Source organism: Etheostoma spectabile, chromosome 7, assembly GCF_008692095.1.
Source record: "Etheostoma spectabile isolate EspeVRDwgs_2016 chromosome 7, UIUC_Espe_1.0, whole genome shotgun sequence".
NCBI lineage: Eukaryota > Metazoa > Chordata > Actinopteri > Perciformes > Percidae > Etheostoma > Etheostoma spectabile.
Window position 1 is genome coordinate 27,705,687 of NC_045739.1, and position 18,752 is coordinate 27,724,438.

The 18,752-nt window shown below is 44.5% G+C and overlaps 1 protein-coding gene across 1 annotated transcript in view; it reads right to left on the reverse strand.

Moving 5' to 3' along the window:
• plxna2 (plexin A2) overlaps positions 1-18,752 on the reverse strand; it is a 222,147-nt gene that overhangs the window by 106,578 nt on the left and 96,817 nt on the right. Inside the window, 1 exon segment of the mRNA XM_032519890.1 lies at positions 1,704-1,804. Coding sequence (XP_032375781.1) covers positions 1,704-1,804 — 101 coding nt within the window.

The window sequence follows — 18,752 nt, forward strand, 5'->3', positions numbered from 1 at the left end:
ATTTGGTTTATTATTTAATTCCTGCCATTTGCCCTCTGTTTATTATTGCAGAAATGCACATGCAAGTCCACAGAAGTCCAAATGAGCGACAGAAGGAAGAGCCAACTATTCCTCCTATAACTTCTTCTCCTCTCTGCAGTAACTCAGCCAGAGCTGACAGGGGTCCTGCCACACTCATTGTGGGGTCAGGACAGAGAGAGGGGTGTTAGGGCCAGAGACAGGTGGCACGAGGGTCCGCTGTGCTGAGAGAACAGATGGCTGATCTGATGTGAATTGGGGTGCTGACCTTTTCTCCCCACAGTACAGTACAGCGGTCCACACAAGTGTTTGGGCTTGTACACAAAAATCGAAACCCACGTGCATGAAAGCACGCACACACACAAAACACACATGTTCAGACACAAGCCCCTGCACACTCACTCGAGATGTGAACCAGCAAAGAGCTGCTCCAGCCTAACAGCTGCTTTCACCAGAACAGCTTAAAAAAATATCACCTTTTACCATCACGCTGTGGATTAAAATTCCTACTAACCTGAATGACTTCCCTCCCTACATCACCTACACAAAAGCATATGATTAACAGCCTAGCACGGAGGCTAATGTTGTGGTAAATGATCCCTGTGTGAAGGCACGCAGACTGCAGAGAATACGCAGCTTTAGCTGGCCCCTCCTGTACCTCAGGCACATGCTGAATTACCTTGTCGCTAGGCAATTATTTGTCCTGTCCCAGCTTTGGAGTGATGTAAATTACTTTAAGTGCACGTTGTCGGGCCCGCCATCACGATAATGATGATTGCGGCGGGGCTCTGACACACACAAATACTCAGCTATACCTTTAGAGAGAGAGGCTGCATTCAGGAGGGGCTGTAAGTGGGGAATTCAAGACATAGAAGCTGGAAAGAAACTCAGACTGATGAGAGTATGTGTGTGCTTAAGAAACAAGGAGGGGGAGATGGAGACAGAGCACTATGTCTTTCAGCTTCTTTAGTAGTGAGTTGTATTCATGTTGTGTCCCAGTATACCCTCTCCATCATTTCATCTAACAAGTTAAATTTAAAGATGAAGGAGTCATACAAAATACAACAAATATTTGCCAGAAAGTTTTTCAAGCTCATTTATTTAATCTGCCTGTTTTTTCTACTGTCCGGCTTCTAGAAGTTCGTTTTGTTGCAGTAGTGTTTCACCTCCAGCAGGTGTCACTCAGGGCTTCTATGCTAATCCTTATGACTGTGGGTTTTTCATTGAAAGGTAAATATCTCCCAACTTGCTCAGAACAGGCAACACAAATATATTGTGGCTTCACCAGATGTTCATTTAACACGCAGAGACACAGCAACATGCACATATGATAGTTGTAAGCAGGGGGACTCTTTTTGCTCTGTTCTTGTGTGTCTTTTTTAAATTGCAGTAAGTCACACACCGATTGAATGGTGTCATTTCCTGTTAATATCAAGTCACGTCAGAACAGGGCAGTAGTCACTACGGCAGCGGCAAGTCGCTCTGAACCGGCTCTGCACCTCTGAGCACAACTACAGCAATCCAGACAGACACTGTCTCCTATCCTTATACTCCATTTGATACAAAGTAAACACGAGGAGAAAACCTGACGGCCTTTGCGAGAGGGCCACAGACAGAAGATGTCTAACAAAATCTGTATGCACGGTATCTGCAAACTGACTGGAAGATGATTGAGGCATACTCACATATTATGCAGGACACACCAACCGCAGTGTGGGTCCCCGGAGCTCAAACACTCGCCACAGGTCCCGTACTGCTCGCATGACTCGATCGGGACTTGGGTTACCTGAAAGCACATGAAAGGACCACAGTCAGACCACAGGATTTTCTTAAGTGGGGTGGCACAGGGGGGGGACCAATGAACAATAATCAGTAGGTGTAGTATTGGAAATATTGGATAGGATAAAACAACCCAATATCATTGTGTTAAATAAAACATCACATTCACTATTTGTTTTATTTGTTTTCATTTTAAACAAACTGTATACATGACTACAATACACATGTTCTATAGGCTCAGTCTGCCACTTAAAAAAAAAACTATTCCAGTGCTGGTTCCACGGTATCAGAATTTTACACAGTCATCATGGAAACATTGATTTGTCATGTGACGAGGGCTGGGAAGATTGGCAGAACAGGCAGTTAAGTGACAGTACTACAATCCAATGTAAATCTGTAAAACATACAACAACTGTCAATCCCAATGGATTTGTGAGCGTGCAACCCCGTGCCCCCCTTCTAGCCCCGCCCCTGGGACACAGTGCAGCACAGCAAGCATCATGAGATGCATCAAAAGAAGCCTCTGGGTATGTGTGTTTACTAAAGGAATGCTCAGTCAGTAACACACTAACAACTATTGGACAAGTATTTCCTTAATATATTACTTCAGACATATGAAACCAAACCAAACCTCTCCACCATAGGACTTTATTTTAGATATATTATCTATGGTAGTTAATTGGGGAGATAATAATTATTAGCTTGATCCCGTCTGAATTGAGCCAGGAATTACACATATGTTTGTCATTTTAAAAGATAATTTTCCGATGCAACAAAGTCTTAGTTGTTAAACAGTTGAAGTATAAGATATACGTTATAAGAATGACAACACACTCCACAGTTGCATAGGGTGACGTCTCTCTGAAGCTATGGCCTTTAGGTGTTTTATAGCGGGATGTAAAGTTACTCACAACGGTAAGGGACCTCGCTCCTTCTTTCTCTCCCCGACTGATAAAAGACGCGGGATAAAACAGGTTATCACGTAGGACAACAAGTTACCTGTGTTACCTGGAACTGAGCCAAGCTAGTGAGGAAGCGAGCAAGGTGTCTTATATTGTGGAGACAAGGCATGTAGCTCAGCGTAAATTCTTTCAGGAAGACCTAACTATTAATTGATGCTCTCCTAAATCAATTCAGCTGTTATCCTAAGAAATGTATATGTTATCATGCTATGTATAACTGTCACATATCTGCAACTAGTCTCTCCTGATTGAAATGTATCTCATTGTAAATCCTTTCAGGAAGACCTCACTCTTAATCCATGCTCTACCTATCTCTAATCAGCTGGTGGAGGCGTTCACCTTCCTGCTAAACCAATCAGAATTGTGCAGAAATGGCAAGGGCCAATCACAGAGTCACAACCCTGCTTTAAACAATCATTATTTGAGCTGTAAAATAAATCATATTTGCATATCTGCAAACATGTCTCTCCTGATTGAAATGTAGTTCACTGAGCGGTTTCACACAAGCATTTCTTCAGCTGCAAAATTCTCTTTTAAATCGACGAACATCATATGTGTATTTCATGGCTCAATTCAAACAGGATCTAAATATAATTTGTCTCTCCCCGTTCACTACATTACGGGTACATATTTTTCCCAAAATGAAAAATCCTAATAGCGTCCACCGGAAGAGTAGGGGATTCACCTTTCTATTGGTGCCATTTAAATATGACAATTCTATGTTATTACAGCATTGTTTTATGTTGACCCATTGTACAGTAAGAGATGATGGGACTCAAATGTTTGGGTGCACTTATGCCCCTGTACGTCAGCTGCACAGGCAACTGTTGCCTTTATCTTAAGCCAGAGCAGCAGTGGTGAGCAGGTGGGACCAGTTGGCCAGAGGAAGCTGTTTCTCTGCCATCAATAGGCGCTTGTCTGCACCAGGGCACCTGTCCACCTGGGGAGAGCCTGTGCAAACACACCTGCACGAGGAGGAAGAGGAGGCGGAGGAGAGGGAGGAGTGGCAGACGCTTTGCTCAAGTCCAAGTTGATTACAAAATGGAAAAGTAAATTATTAAGAACGGACTGGATTCCGATTGAGTCCCGATTAAATTCTATATCAATTAGGTTCGGGAAATTCCAATCTATCCAATTCAATTCCATCTAATGGGTTGCTTGGATATTAGAGACAGTAAACTGTACAAGCAAGAAGCAACTCTAAAAATGTATAATGCAAAAGTTTTCATTTCAATTCATTTAAAATTGACCCCCAAACAGTACTTTTTACATATACATTCATGGTGAAAAGGCATATATTAAAATTCTGGATTTTATGAATCCATATCAGATCACACAGATTTTAATTGGAGAATGGATCACGTTAACCCAGCCCAAATAAGTACAGTAGAACTATTTATATTTTTTGTTATTAGGTACTAGGGTTACCTTTTTCCCACAAGCCTGTGTAAAGATCAACTTTGTACATGACAGCAGCATAATTGTAAAACTGAAAAGTAATTATTAATGTTGTACTGTAAGTTGTTTTTTAAAGATATGAATGAATGGAGTGGAGCGTTGGTATTTCAAAGCTAAACATGTTGAAAGTGTCAACAGCAAAGAATTTAAATAAGCACTTTCAGCGTAAAGCAAACACACTCCATACCCACGAATCCACGCTAATCCACACAGGGCCGTTGGACAGTCATTTGAATAAAGAACAACATCCTCATGCTTACACGAGTGACATTAAACCTAGGAAAATTCACAGCTGAGAATTTAAATACTGTACGTAACCATAACACCGGGGAAAAGCACTAAAAGTCTTTCTCTTTACTTATATTTATTTATTCTTTATTCATCTTCAGAGTGATTGATTTGTATGTTTTTGCACTTTACCTTGCTGCTGTAACATTGTGAATTTCCCCGTTGTGGGATTAATTAAGTATTTTGAATTGTGAATCAAATCCTACATCTACTCAGATAGCCAACCACTGAGTGTGTGTCAATTGTTGTGTGATCCACAGGCTGGGCCTGTTTTCAGCTGTTACCTCACATGCACTCATCCTTCTGTCAGTTCTATATGAATGTGTATGTGTGTATGTAAATGTGTGTGTGTGTGTGTGTGAACCTAGCTTTGTCTGTGTCTGTCTGTCTGTCTGTCTGCCAACCAACGCTCTGATCAGCCACATGGCACTCAGTCTGTTCGTGCAGAACACAGGTCAGTGCGATCTGGACATCTGTGTGTGTGTGTGTGTGTGTGTGTGTGTGTGTGTGTGTGTGTGTGTGTGTGTCCCATGGGATTGCCCCGGTCCCACCTGCATCTCACTGTGTCAGCAGGAGTAAACATACACACATGCTGCACAGCATGATGAACAGAGGCACAAGAAGAGTCTGAATTTCACAGTCTGACACAGATTCATTTTCACTCCTGTCTGTCCTTCAATTTCCTGGCAATGGCCTCGTTGGATAATGACAGCACACTCTGACAGCGTGTGCCCCATTCAGCTCCAAACCTTCAGGCTCAGATGGATGCCTAATAAGTTCCTCCTCTGCAAAATGTGTGCGTGTGTGTGTGCGTGTGTGTGTGTTTTAATTGTTTCTCGAACCCTGTGCAAAATCGCCCACAACTGGGTGATGTTAATTGCTGTTAGCAACGTGGGCTGAAATTAACTGTCAGCTGGAAAGAGATAACAGCTGGGTGTCCCTCAAAGGCTTATCTTTATTACAAAGTATCAACAAAAAAAAACAGCAGACAGCAAAATTTGTAACGTGGGCCTGCTATTGCATGGCGTATGAAAAGCAGTCGTTGGCAAAACTGTCAGTCGCTGTGAAAACTCTGAGCTATATGTGCCCCAGCCTATATCTTTTTTTCATTGTTTTGTCTTTGCGCTTCAAAAGCTCAATAACCCTCCACCTGTCTGCCTGGTCCTAAACCCTGCGGCAACAGAAAGACGGGCCCAGGGGACAAAGAAAGCCATTGACACGGTGGGACGCTGACAGTCCATGCACTGTGTGGCAGCTCCGCCATGGACACCCCTGTTAGATTAACCCCCGTCACCTCAACAAACTCTATTTGTTTGTGTGTGTGTGTGTGTGTGTGTGTGTGTGTGTGTGTGTGTGTGTGTTTCTACTAGCTTCAGGACAAACAGGTGGCATGCTGTAATGAGCTGCAGACGGGGTCACATCAGCAGCAGAAGCTGCAACCGATGACAAACAAGCCCACAAGGAACGAGACTTTGATGGGGAAACGGTCAACTCAGTCTGTGTATGCATGTATCTATCTCAAAGTCTCAAAGTGAATCCCTCTTAACCCCCAAAAAAGGCCTTCAGATCCTTCCAAAAACCTGTGCGAGGCTGGTGAAACTTTATATAGTAGAACTTTCTCAGAGGCCCAGCTCCATGAAAGGGTTACAGTGTGGAGACAGCTGTCAGCAGGGGGGGGGGGGGGGGGGGGGAGTCAGGGAGCAGGGTGGGGGAGCTTTGGGTGACGGGCACAGCCCGCTGTCGGCTGACACCGACTGAAACACACAAAAAAAGTGTGTGTGTGTGTGTGTGTGTGTGTGGTGGGGGGGTAATAGGTAGAGGGCGAGCGAGAGAAAAACAAACACCTGAGAACTGAAAAAGCACAGAAAAGAGATAGAGTGTGCATATACAGTATGTGTCTTTGTGTGTGCATGTGTGTGCATGTGTGTGTGAGTGCATTGATGTTTAGACCAGCATGGGCCAGTTGTGGTGGCGAGGTGCGAGAGAGAGTTTGCGGGGGATCACAGCAGCTGTTGCCCAGCACACGCTACAGTCACTCAACACAGCAGGACTGCACAATGAAGCCCCTTCTCCCACTGTGTGTGTGTATGTGTGTGTTTGCAGGCACACATGCACAGCGCCATAACGGATGTGCAGATTGTTGTTCCTGTGTTTTCAAGGCAGACAAAGAAGCGCAGCGCAAGGTCTGATCATGCCTTCGACTTTCTCTGCTGTCTGTGTCTGTTTCCCGAGAACACCACAGCTGACCTGAGGTAGACGGAGCATTGTCGGTGAGGAGTACTATGCTCTGGTAAATGAATGCTAATAGAATTCCTGCTTAAGATGACCTTAGCGGGGGGTTATTCAACCAGAGAGGCTACAGTGGAGTTACAGACTGGAGCAACTTGAGTGACTGACGGCTGCGGGTTAAAACAACAGCTTCCTCTCTTTCAAAGGCTCATGTTGAATAGGCTTCAGTTTCTATTATTATTGCCAAGCCTTCACTAGACCAGGGGTGTCTTCTCTGGTACTGAACCCTATTGGGATTTGGGCACAAGTAATAAAGCCCAGCCTTAGCGCATCACTGGGTGAGATTTTAATGCAAAAATACAAAAGTTTACCTAAATCACAAGATTCAAGAGCAGCAGTTGGCTAAAAAATAAACTTCTTTTTTATGTTAGCTAATGTGAGTAACATTGTGTAATAAAGTCTTCTATTCATTCTGGCAACTCTGGATGTGGCTTATTTCCGTTGCAGTTGTGTCTCGAGAACAACAACAAAACAAATCAGGGGGTTAGGAGTATTGTCTTAAGAGTACGTCACAGAGAAATAGAGGTGTGTGAATTGCATCCTAAACGTGCTACTGCCTTGCAATACATAAATTGCAATATATTGCAGAATATTGCAATATGTTTAAAATCGCAATAATATCGTATTGTGGCGTGTTGTGACAATATCGTATCGGGAGGCGTCTGGTAATTCTCCCCCCCCCCCCTACCTGCTAGCATAGAGAGAAAAAAGGAAAAAATTCTAACTGCACATATTCTCCACCGTTATTTCTGGCCACCTGTGAATGGTGGCTCCATTTCAGCTCCTCTGCCCTGCTGCCCTGCTGCCCTCAGACCCAGCCACGCTCACTGCACCTCTGTGATGGATGGGGGCACAGGGACAGGAAAAGAAGACAAAAAAAAGACTGGGGGGGGGGGGGGTAGTTAGATAAAAGGAGGACAGAGCAGAGTGGAAAGGGCCCATTGCTTTGTGTTGTGATGAGACCTAGTCTCTGTGGTGCCAGATGTGCCTCGCCACGCTGAGCGAGAGAGAAAGCCGCAGAAAGAGAAAAATCCCACCGTCACCAGTAATTTAGAGAAAGCTATTTTGCAAGCTGTTGCCAAGGCAACAGGCCTGGCTCTGACCCCAGGAACACCCCCACATCCACCACCACTCCCTCCAACCTTCAACAGTGCACGGTAAACAGCTGGCACCTCTGGGACTTCCTGCCACCTACACCTCCTCTTACACACACACCACACACACACACACACACACACACACACCACACACCACACCACACACACACACACACACACACACAAACACACACACAACACACCTTCCCTACACCTATCCATTTTTAATGACAGTTAGCCAGGCTACCACGTCACTGGAATGAGGCACATCGATCATGAAACACAATACCAATTCCAGCAGAGAGAGAGAAGGAAAGCATAGGAGGGGTGTGTGGTGTGGTGTGTTGTGTGTGTGTGGTTGTGTGTGTGTGTGTGTGTGTGTGTGCGGTGCGGTTGTATGTTGTGGAATGTGTGTTTGAGGGGGCTTAATGACAAAGGCACGAAAGCAGAGCAAATACTTGCTGCTGAATGAATGAAAACCAATCAAAGCAGCATGGCCCTGAGTCTCTCTGTCCCACAGCGGCCTGGCAGTGTTTCCTGTGTCCAAGCTAACTGCACAAGGACGGCTGAGCCATTTCCCTGAGCGGCCACTCTTTAATCTGCTCTAGTAATCCCACTGAGGCTCATCCTGAGGACAGCAGCCACATCTCCCTCGTCACTTTCCCGCTCTTTCCTCCTCTTTCTGGTCCTCTCTGTTCCTCAACTCACAAAATCCTCCCACTGTACTCTAAGACCCAAACAAATCCTGCTCTGTAGTGTTGTGGCAGAGACGTCTCGTCCAGCTTGTTGACATCCACCCCCAAAGAATAGCATTCTCTCACAGAAACAATAACTCAACTCTGCACCGAAATCAAGCCCTATCTTACCCTTTGGATTCTGTTTAACATGTTCTACAGGAATTTGTAACAGTGAAAATCAGAATCAATTACTATTCCAGGTGTTTTTTTTTTGTTTTAACATTCTGAGAGTTAAGGTCAGGGAGTGGTTCAACCCAATCATCAAATCCATCCTTAGTCTGGCTGGCCCTGAGAAGAAAGGAGTGGGGTTCTGTTGAATTGTTGTGGCTGGTCCGAGGAGAATCAAGCCCCCAGACACACTCACACCAATTAAACCCAGCGTGATTAAGGACAGAGCAGAGACATTTGTGTGGCGCTGATCCCTTGGAGGCCTCGAGTTGACTGTGCAAAGACACAACAACAGCTGGGAGCTTTGATGACGGTTTAAAACCCACATGCCGAGTGCAAATGTGTAAAAGTAATTAATTGAAACCACATGTGGACATTAACGGCTACTCATAAAAAAAATCTACAACCTTTATACCCTGGAGATGTGCTGTTGCTATCTCCCGCTCAGTTCCCCGCTTAAAGGCATTTCTTTTAGAATACATGTTTTTGTTGTTCTTGTAACAGATGTCGGGGGGGAGGGCTCCCAGACAAGCCGTTTGAGAGAGAAACTAGTTTTGTGAAGAAATACGCAATATTGATTTCCTTCCACTGTACACCATTTATTAAAGAACTATCTACAGCCCTGATGCAGAATAGGTTCCTTAATAAATGGTAGGAGGGAGAATTCAATGGGACGTGGACTACTATTGTGTGTTTTCTGATGGTCAGACATTTTTTAAATTGGGTGATTTTCAGAATAACTGATTTTAAAGCACAGGAGAAAGGATTCGGAGTAGATAGGATTCATAGATTTTAAGAGGCTTAACCTGGGAGAAAGAAAAGGCTGAGGCAAAATGAAATAATACAGCTCGCCTCATCTACAAACAGCATGGAGAGGATGTTTGCTCCTCGACGCAGAGGGCCGGGGTTCGACTCCGACCTGCGGCCCTTTGCTGCATGTCATTCCCCCTGTCTCCCCTTTCATGTCTTCATCTGTCCTGTCAAAAAAATGACTTGGAGTGAAAATGGGAGCTTTTACCCTTTATTGTCACAGCTAGTTCTCTCAGCCCATCTCTTCCTTATTTCTGTCGGTCTATTCACCCACACAAAGGGAACACACACACACACACACACACACACACACACACACACACACACACACACACACACACACTTTGTTTATTGGATTTGGCCTGAGCTCCTAGATTTGGGTCAATTGAAAACATCAAGACACAGTAGCAACACACAGGCTGGGTTTAAATACCGAATTGGGGGGTGGGGGGGCAGCTAGACTAACCCTCTCTGAACTGATACTAGACTATGATGAATATCTACCTATCACACTTTGATCAAGCAGAACTGCTGTTTCCAAATCCCTATGCCAAAGACCATCGGTAGCCCAACAACACCCCCACCTGAACCCCATTTTAGGACTTTAATCCCCCCCGCCCTGTACCCCGTCGGTCCTGGGCAGGCCTGGTCCCTGGCAGCTCCTCAGAAGTAACAGACTGGTCGGAGACAAACTGCCAGGCGAAGAACAGGTCAGGCGTGCGCCTCCTGACCGCCGTTTGAACTCTGAAGCAGACCAGCCATTATGTGTTAACGCTGACGCAGTAACAACAACCGCACATCTAAAGTGGTAATAATACGGTTCACTGTTTTCTTCTTGTGATGAACAGCTATTGTTGTGGGGTCTCTGGTGGAATGCGTGTGGCCAAGACCTTGGCGTCTTTTCTGAAGGATTTTCTGGGGACATGAGTTTCTGTAGGTGGTGCTGGTGTGTTTGTCTCCAGTCCTCAAGACATCCAAGCTCTTCTTCTGCTTACTTCAAATGACAATGGAAGTGCTGCCGGAACAAATACCCCACTGGACTATTCCTAAAATCCTGGCAGGTTGCAACATAGCGTACCATTTCTGTAGGGATATTTAAGTTGATCCACACCTCCATTATTCAAACCATCCCAAACATCGGTCTCTAAAGACCCAATATTTATCCTTTCACACAACAATTTACTGATCAGTTATAGGACATACAATACATCCCAAACATATATGTTTTAGATACTATTATACTAGTTGCCTCATTTCACCAGAGATCCTCTATTCGGTTCATTTAAGATAGCAAAGCAGTAAAGGTATTCTCATGAATGGGTTAGTAGGATATCATTTAGAAACTTTTGCACAACAATTTGTATGATATCCTATGAAATTACCACCGCTATATGGTCAAGTGACGGACGGTCACGTGACAGTTAAGTTAGCGGTCATTCCTGTTCAATTTAGCTAAGAAAAGGTGACTGTGAACCGGGTACAGGGCACCACAAAGTGACGGTCCTTTCAGTGGCCATTGCTGTTGAGTTTAGCCGACAAAAGATGGCGGTCACACAGCGACGACAGTTAAATTTAGGCACCAAAACGACTAGTTAGGATTAGAAAAAAATGTGTGGTTTGGATTAAAACACTGGTCCACTTGAGTAGTACTCCTGCAACACAAACATGCGTTTTCTGGGGAAAGTCTTGTGACACAAACTCTTCTCCCCTGCATGAAAGCCCCGTGTTTTATGACCTACCCATCCACCCCGAGCTCCTTCCTACACAGACCGCAGTGCTCCAATACAGCAGCAGTCCATGTGGTGCCTAGAGCAACAGACATGTACAGTACATAAGAATTACAGTGCTTTTCTTGTGGTAGCTATACACTACCGGTCAGAAGTTTGGGGTCACTTAAAAATGTCCATCCCACTCCATTATAGACAGAATACCATCTGATCTGAGTGGGTGGCTGATATTTAATCCAATATCTACTTTGCCCATTGTCAGCAACCATTCATCCAATGTTCCAAAGGCACATTCTGTTCACTAATCTGATATCATTTAAAAAAAACTAACTGGATCGGAGATTGGAGAAGGATTTTGCAATTATGTAAGCACATAATGTAATCTGAAAGCTGCTGCCCCGGTTAAAAAAAACAATTGCGACTGACTCAGCTGGTATTCTGTCTACAATAGAGTACAATGGGAATTTCTAAGGGACCCCAAACAGCCTGCAGCGGTGGGTCCACATTTTCAGAAAGTTGCATTTGTTTTGAAAACTTTAAATGCACATTTTAGGACCTACAAATTATTGATCTGTTATCCCCTCTGGGTGGTAAGAAACCCTACCCCCCCCCATACAGTGACCCTGTGCAACACACCACACAGAGAACACACACTTGCACAAACCGGGATTGGATTTCATCAAGTGTCCCCTAGACTGATGGCCAACTGTATGGATTTAAGACACTGTGGCGCAATGGCCCATGAGGACAGTGGAGGAGGGAGAGGGGGCTGTCTCCTTATCTGTGCATTTGTGTGTGTGTGTGTGTGTGTTTAGCTATTACAGACTAGAGGACTAGAGGGAGGAGTGACTGGGGGGATGTGAGGCAACGATGGGAGCACCAGTGTAGAAATAATGGAGTGAGGGAATCGACCAGTGAGGAGGATAAAAAAAAAAATCCAACCAGTCAATACAGCTAGGAGTGTATCAATTATGTATGGCTTCAATCCTCTTTTTGGGCAAGGCACGGAGGGGAGCAGGTTAGACTGAAAAAGCGGGTGTGTTTGTGTGAGATTTGATTGTCTGTGTATGTGCTTGGAATGTGTTTATGGAAATATTGCAGACCACTAAAGTCCTTGATGCCGGCTGCTTTAAAATACTCCCAATACGGTTCAATAACTCAAAAATCAAAAACAACGTTCATAAAAAAACAAAAGCGTGGTGATACGTCTGTATTACAGCTACATGTCGCTGTATTTTTTATTTTTTTTGACATGACATGCATTTTTCACAACTAATAACCAACCTTGATGGAATGCTGTGCCAACTATTAACCTTGCTGTAGAAAAACAAAAACAAAAACATTAATATGCTCATGCACGGCTTCACATAATACACAGCTAATGTAACCTCAGTCTCTACTCCTTTCCACATCTCGTGCACCTCTTAAGGTACCGATGTCAGGATTGATACTGGTGATATGATCTGAAAGTCCATGGCTGTTTCCCTGGCCCTTTCTCACCTTTCTTTACCACTTATCTCCCCATCTACTCCCCTACTCCCCCCTCCTGAACCCACTCGCCTGCGCTCCTGTGGTCGCTCTGCTTTGCGGCTCCCAGTCGAGGTGGCCTCTTTGCTCAGTAATTCAGTCAGGGGGCTAAAAGAAGGAAATTTCATCCATGCTGCCTGGCCACTTTGAACTCTCAGCCCCCCATCTTCCCTGCTTGCTCACTGGCAACTACTTTAAAGGCCCACACTGACATTTAGGAGATAGAAACAGGGAGCTGTGAAAGTGCCTAGATGTGTAAATGTGTAAGTATGTCCACTTGTGCAAAGACAGGAATAAAAAGTGACACATTCTGGTTTAGCAGGCCTATATTAGATTTACAACTTTTAGAGTTTCATTTTAGCTGACACGACGTGTGTCAACAATGTAAATGCCCCTTCTCTTTGTAATTTATTGAAGGTTAAAACACATGTCTCAGTACTTTGAATATGTGTATTTTGTAGGGTCAAGTACTTTCGCAACATACTGCAAATGGAGCCTGTGGATAAGAGTCTTATTTGTCTAAAGAAGATGTATTTTATTTCTGTCGAGCTGAATTCATAGCTGGCGACCTGCCTCCACTCAGCCACCACCACACATGACAAACTGGGCTAATGCTAATGTTAAAAGGTGTCTGAAAAGCAGCCACTTCAGCCTAATATGACTCATTAACATTAGCAGTGGGCTGGGAAATCTTTAGTCCCTTTTGGTCAAAAAGGTTGAAGTAGTGAAAGAATGGAGTACAAGTGTACTTAACCTTCAGTAAAGGGATATTTGATGCATATGTAGTGGAGTTCATATAGGTGCGTTTGTTTCTATGACTGATACTTACAGACTGCATTAACAACCTGTAGTAACTCCGGCACTCGACGCCTTCCGTAGCTGTCACTCCATATCTCCAGGTCAGATCCATGTCCAGGTGGTCAAAGTTACAATGCCTGTCCACCTGTCTCACTCATTATAATGTTTATGTACGTCTTAGCCTATCTGTGTGCATTTAATTGAGCCTTTTTTGTCTGATATTCGCGTCTTTCCAATCTATCTGTCTTAACCCATTTCTTTACACACCTGTCTGGACTGCTTGTTGATGTGACATTCTTGTTGTTCGTCACTTCAGGGTACCTCTTTGTCTTTCTATGCATCTCTTGCCTGTCTGTCTTAGTCCAATGTGTCTGTGTGTCTCTCAGCGGGACTGTCAATGCGGCCAGTAATGAGGTGTATGCTTCAGTCAGCATGTGAGGAGTTAATAAGGAAGCAGCAGAGGCCATCACACATCAACAGGCATACAGTAGGCGTGTGTGTGTGTGTGTGTGTGTGTGTGTGTGTGTGTGTGTGTGTAGTGTGTGTGTGTGTGTGTGTGTGTTTTGGGAGGGTGTGAAGGCTAGGGAGCCTCCCTGGCACACTTACGAATGTCTGTCGACCAACGGGGGTATTGATTTGAAGGGGGAGGCAGAAGACCGAAATGAATTCTGATCCACAGAGGGACTCCGCAGTGCATGTCAGAGTGTGTAAGGTTTTTTGTGTGTGTGTGTGTGTGTGTGTGTGTTTGTGTGTGTCTGCGCATGTGTGCATGCATATGAGGATGTTTGTTCTCTTTGTCTCAGCGTCTCTGCCAGTGTACATGATGTACATACAAATGAAGGGTATGGTTACACCCTGCTGCTCTAAAGGCTGTTGCTTGTGCATGAGTGTAAGCATGTTTGTTTATTTATGTGTGTGTGTCTGTGTGTGCCTGGATGGGTGTTAGTCTGTGTACATAAGAGAGACAGATAGGGAGGAGGGGCATTGAGAACTTGGCTCAGGTGGTGAGATACACTTTATCTAATCCCAAACTACATGTAGGTGTTTACATACGTGTGTGTGTGTATGTGTGTGTGTGCGTGTTTCTGTTTATTTGTGAGCAGCATGCCTGCAAGAATACATGTATGCATGTCTGCTGTGCAAGTTTGCATCTGTTTCACGCACAAAACATTACTCACCTGGACTTCAGTCGTGATACATTAATGAGAGTCTACAAGCACTACTGAGGCTGAGAGACCTCCTCAGACCCCACAATAGAGCCTATGATTTAATCCAATTTGATTCCATAAGAAATATATAGAGACAGAGGCTATGGGCAAACACGCTCCTGCAGTGGAGAGAATTATTAGATTTGCCAATAAAGAAACTCTGTGGGGTGTGAACGTGAAAGAAAGCAGGGACTGATCTCCGGTGGTGTGTCTAAAAGTGCCTGCATGTTTTATGCTTGGCAGAAGAGGAAAAATCAACATAATGAGCCCAAACTGCCTTTGTGTCTCACTCTCTTCGTCTCTCTTCTCTCTCGCCCCTCCGTGTCTTTCCCCATCTCATCCACGACACTCAGACAGCTGCTTCTGTGCAGCCAAATGAACTGCTCCCCAGAAGCTTTTGAAAATTGCAAAATAAAATAAGCATTTAGCCTCTGAGGGATACAGTATTTTTGGCTCCAAGTATGAACTATAAACATGCTGCCTTTCATTCAAAGTGTAGGTAACAGTATTTGTCCACCACAAATCTGTCATGTAGTTTTTCCATCCCAAATCCCCCACACAGCCCCATCCGTCACTCTGTGGTCCTATCTATTACTGCCATGTGATCCTTCTGGCTCCAAATATCCGATTTACAAGTCGGCAAGAAGGGTAATATTCCAACAGGCTGTCGGCAGACGCACTGTTTAAATCAACGGCCTTATCTAGCCTGTGCTCCTTCTAATATTTTCTCTCAAATATTGCATTAGAGATATGTTATCCATCCCTGCAAATTCATCTTCGTCCTTTAGCCGAATGTGTGTGTGTGTGTGTGTGTGTGTGTGTGTGTGTGGTGTTAGCACATGTGAGGACAGCTTTGCCCACCATCTTAAACAGTGGCAGTAAGCATTTTCTCACATTTTGTCTTGCACTCATGTGGATGTTATCATTTCCTCCTTAAGAAAAAACCCAGACCCAGGCCCATGTAAAGGGTTAGGGTTCAAAACTCTACTCCCTCAACATCAACTAAAAGAGCAAACAGAGGATGATTCTTCTGCACAGCACCGAAATAGGATGCCTGACCCATTCTTGCATAGAAAAACACATTGAAATATGTAGTAACAGGTAAAAAAACACACAACACACACACACACACACACACACACACACACACACACACCACACACACACACACACACACACAACTGTACAATACTACATCCATCACTAGGGCTCAGGCTGACAGCTTTGTCAAAATGAGCCGCAGGGGAGAAGAGAATGGCATTGTGGGATTGAGTCCTCCCATCGGACGCTGTACTGACAGGAAAAAAGGGGGACAAGAGAAAGGGGGGAAAGAACTGGGGAAAAATCAGGGAGTATGTTGCACAACCCTAGCAAATGGAGGGGAAGAGGGAGAGAGAGAGAGAGAGCTGCCATGGTAGCCCATCAAAACCAGCAGCTCCCCTGCTGTAGCCTGTTTACTTAGACTGGACAGACAAAGAGCATATTGCAGACCTGGCAGCATGACCACATCAAACAGTAAAACAAACAAAACTACACCGCACAACCACACACAACACACAACACACACACACACACACACACACACACACACACACACACACACAACACACACACACACACACACACACACACACACAAAAGACCTCCTGAGGGTCTGTCAAACTGCAGCAAATGAACCAAGGCCCTGGTGAGAACCCACACATAACAAATATACTCAGTGACAAATGCAGGTAAGATGTATGTGTGTGTGCGCGCGCGTGTATTCCCCCCTTTAGAAGGCAGCTGGTGGTGTAGTGAAGTGAGCTGTCAGCCTCTCTGAAACAGGACAGATCAGTCCACAGAGTCAGCCTGAGATCTCTAAATAAACACCTTCACCACGGTGCTGGGGACCGAGCCTGCTGCTATCCACTGATGTGTGGGCTCGGCTTCAGAAGCTACTACACTGCACTTCACTTGGTGATTGCAGCCCCGTCTCAGCACTAAGGAGGAAGGCGACCGACACACACAAAAAGAGACAGTAAGCGAGGCAGTGAGATTTGCGGACATGGCCTCCCCCAATTATAGACCAAACCTTGCCACTCTATTCACTTTACTCTTCGCCTGGCTCCTGACAAACCCTGTCGTGATTCCGTCAACCAGCACTCGTGTTTCTCCCTGACACTCTCTAGGCTCTAATTAGGCTTGTAAATAATTATTGCAATTAAAGCCTACAATTAGGAGGAGTGAAGCACCGCCATTAGTTTCACAATAAATGTCATGAGCATTCTACATAGGCGCAGGGAGGAAACAGACAAATGCAGTGCCATTATAGAGGCAGACAGACAGTGAGAGTGAAAGAGACAGAAAGAGAGAAAGGGGGGTACATGACGACAGTTGACATACTCACAGCTCTTAATTATAGAGCTGATTATTCTGGCAGGTTGGCTCCTGGACTGTTTCTTTGGCTCACATTCACAAATTGACAAAGTGTGCGCGCACACACATATAATACACGCACAAATGTGAACAGCGCACACACTTGCCTATTTGAAAGCATATACGGTTTTTACACCCGGATAGAAGAGAAAGGAAAGAAGCAAACGGGAAGTTGTTTTGAATTCAGCCTCTAAAGCAACACGATATTAAGTAGAGGCTGAAACTGGAGCTTAATTGGAGATAAAAAGCATTTTTTCTACAATCTAATGAGGAGCTTTGCGCAAGTCCAAGGACAGGTTTGCTATGTAAGGTGCTTAGAGCGATCCTTTTTTAATGTTTGCTTCAAAAAAAACAAAAATTGTAATTAGTTGCCTTTATGAAACAATGTCGACTGCCCAACCCCGGCTGTTCTGCCACTCAAACACGCATATTTTTTGCGGTTAAAAAAAAAAAAGAAGTAGCAAAAGTGCACACGACACTACATGTTTCTCAAAAGCTATGTTTGTGGTAGCAACAGTCAGCTGGCTAATGGCAAACTGTGATGGACTGCAGACAGAGACAGAGGTGTCAGAGTGTCTAAGGATCAGGTATCCTTTTCCTTACTATCTCTGCACGGGGGGGGGGGGGGGGGGGGGGGGGGATGTGCAGACATGATCACGAAGCCAGACCAAACTAACATTCCATGGGGTTTCTCATGTGGGTCTAGAAACTATTTTGATAATCGATTAACCAGTTGGATTCATTTTTTTTGAAAGGAGGTCAACATTTTCTGATCCCAGCCTCTTAAATCTTAAATGTGAATATTTTCTATTTTCTTCCCTCCTCTGTGACAGAAAACTGAATATCTTTGAGTTGTGGACAAAACAAGACATTTGAAGAGGTCATCTTGGGCTTTGGGAAACACTGATTTTTCACAATTTTCTGACATTTTATAGACCAAACAACTAATCAATCAATCAAGTAACTAATCAACTGATTAATCAACAATGACAACAATCATTAGTTGTAGCCGTATTTGAAACCCATTCATACTGGACTCGACACTATAGAGTTCATTTGGAGACGTCGAGCTACATGGCCACACAAATTCACAGCTTGTACAGTGCGTTACTATGTATTGACCCCTGCTGATTTAACAGGGAACTTGGGTGTGAAAGTGGGAGAGGGGTAAGGGGGGGGGGGATGGATGAATGGATGGATGGATGGATGAAGAAACGAAAGGTTAGAGGTGGGTTCAGGCTAGGACCTGGGTACACAGGCTTCTATTAATTAACAGCTTGATCGGGGCTGACAGGACGTGTGCTGCTATCAAATAATGAGGTTAGGATTGGCCAATGGTTCCAGGGCACAAAACCTGATTAACACTAATCCTGGCTTAAGTCAATTAACAATGACTGCTCAGGGACTCATGCAAATGAGGGGCCTTTGTGAGGTGGGCAAGCACAGAGGGAGGAAACAGGGCTCGAAATTC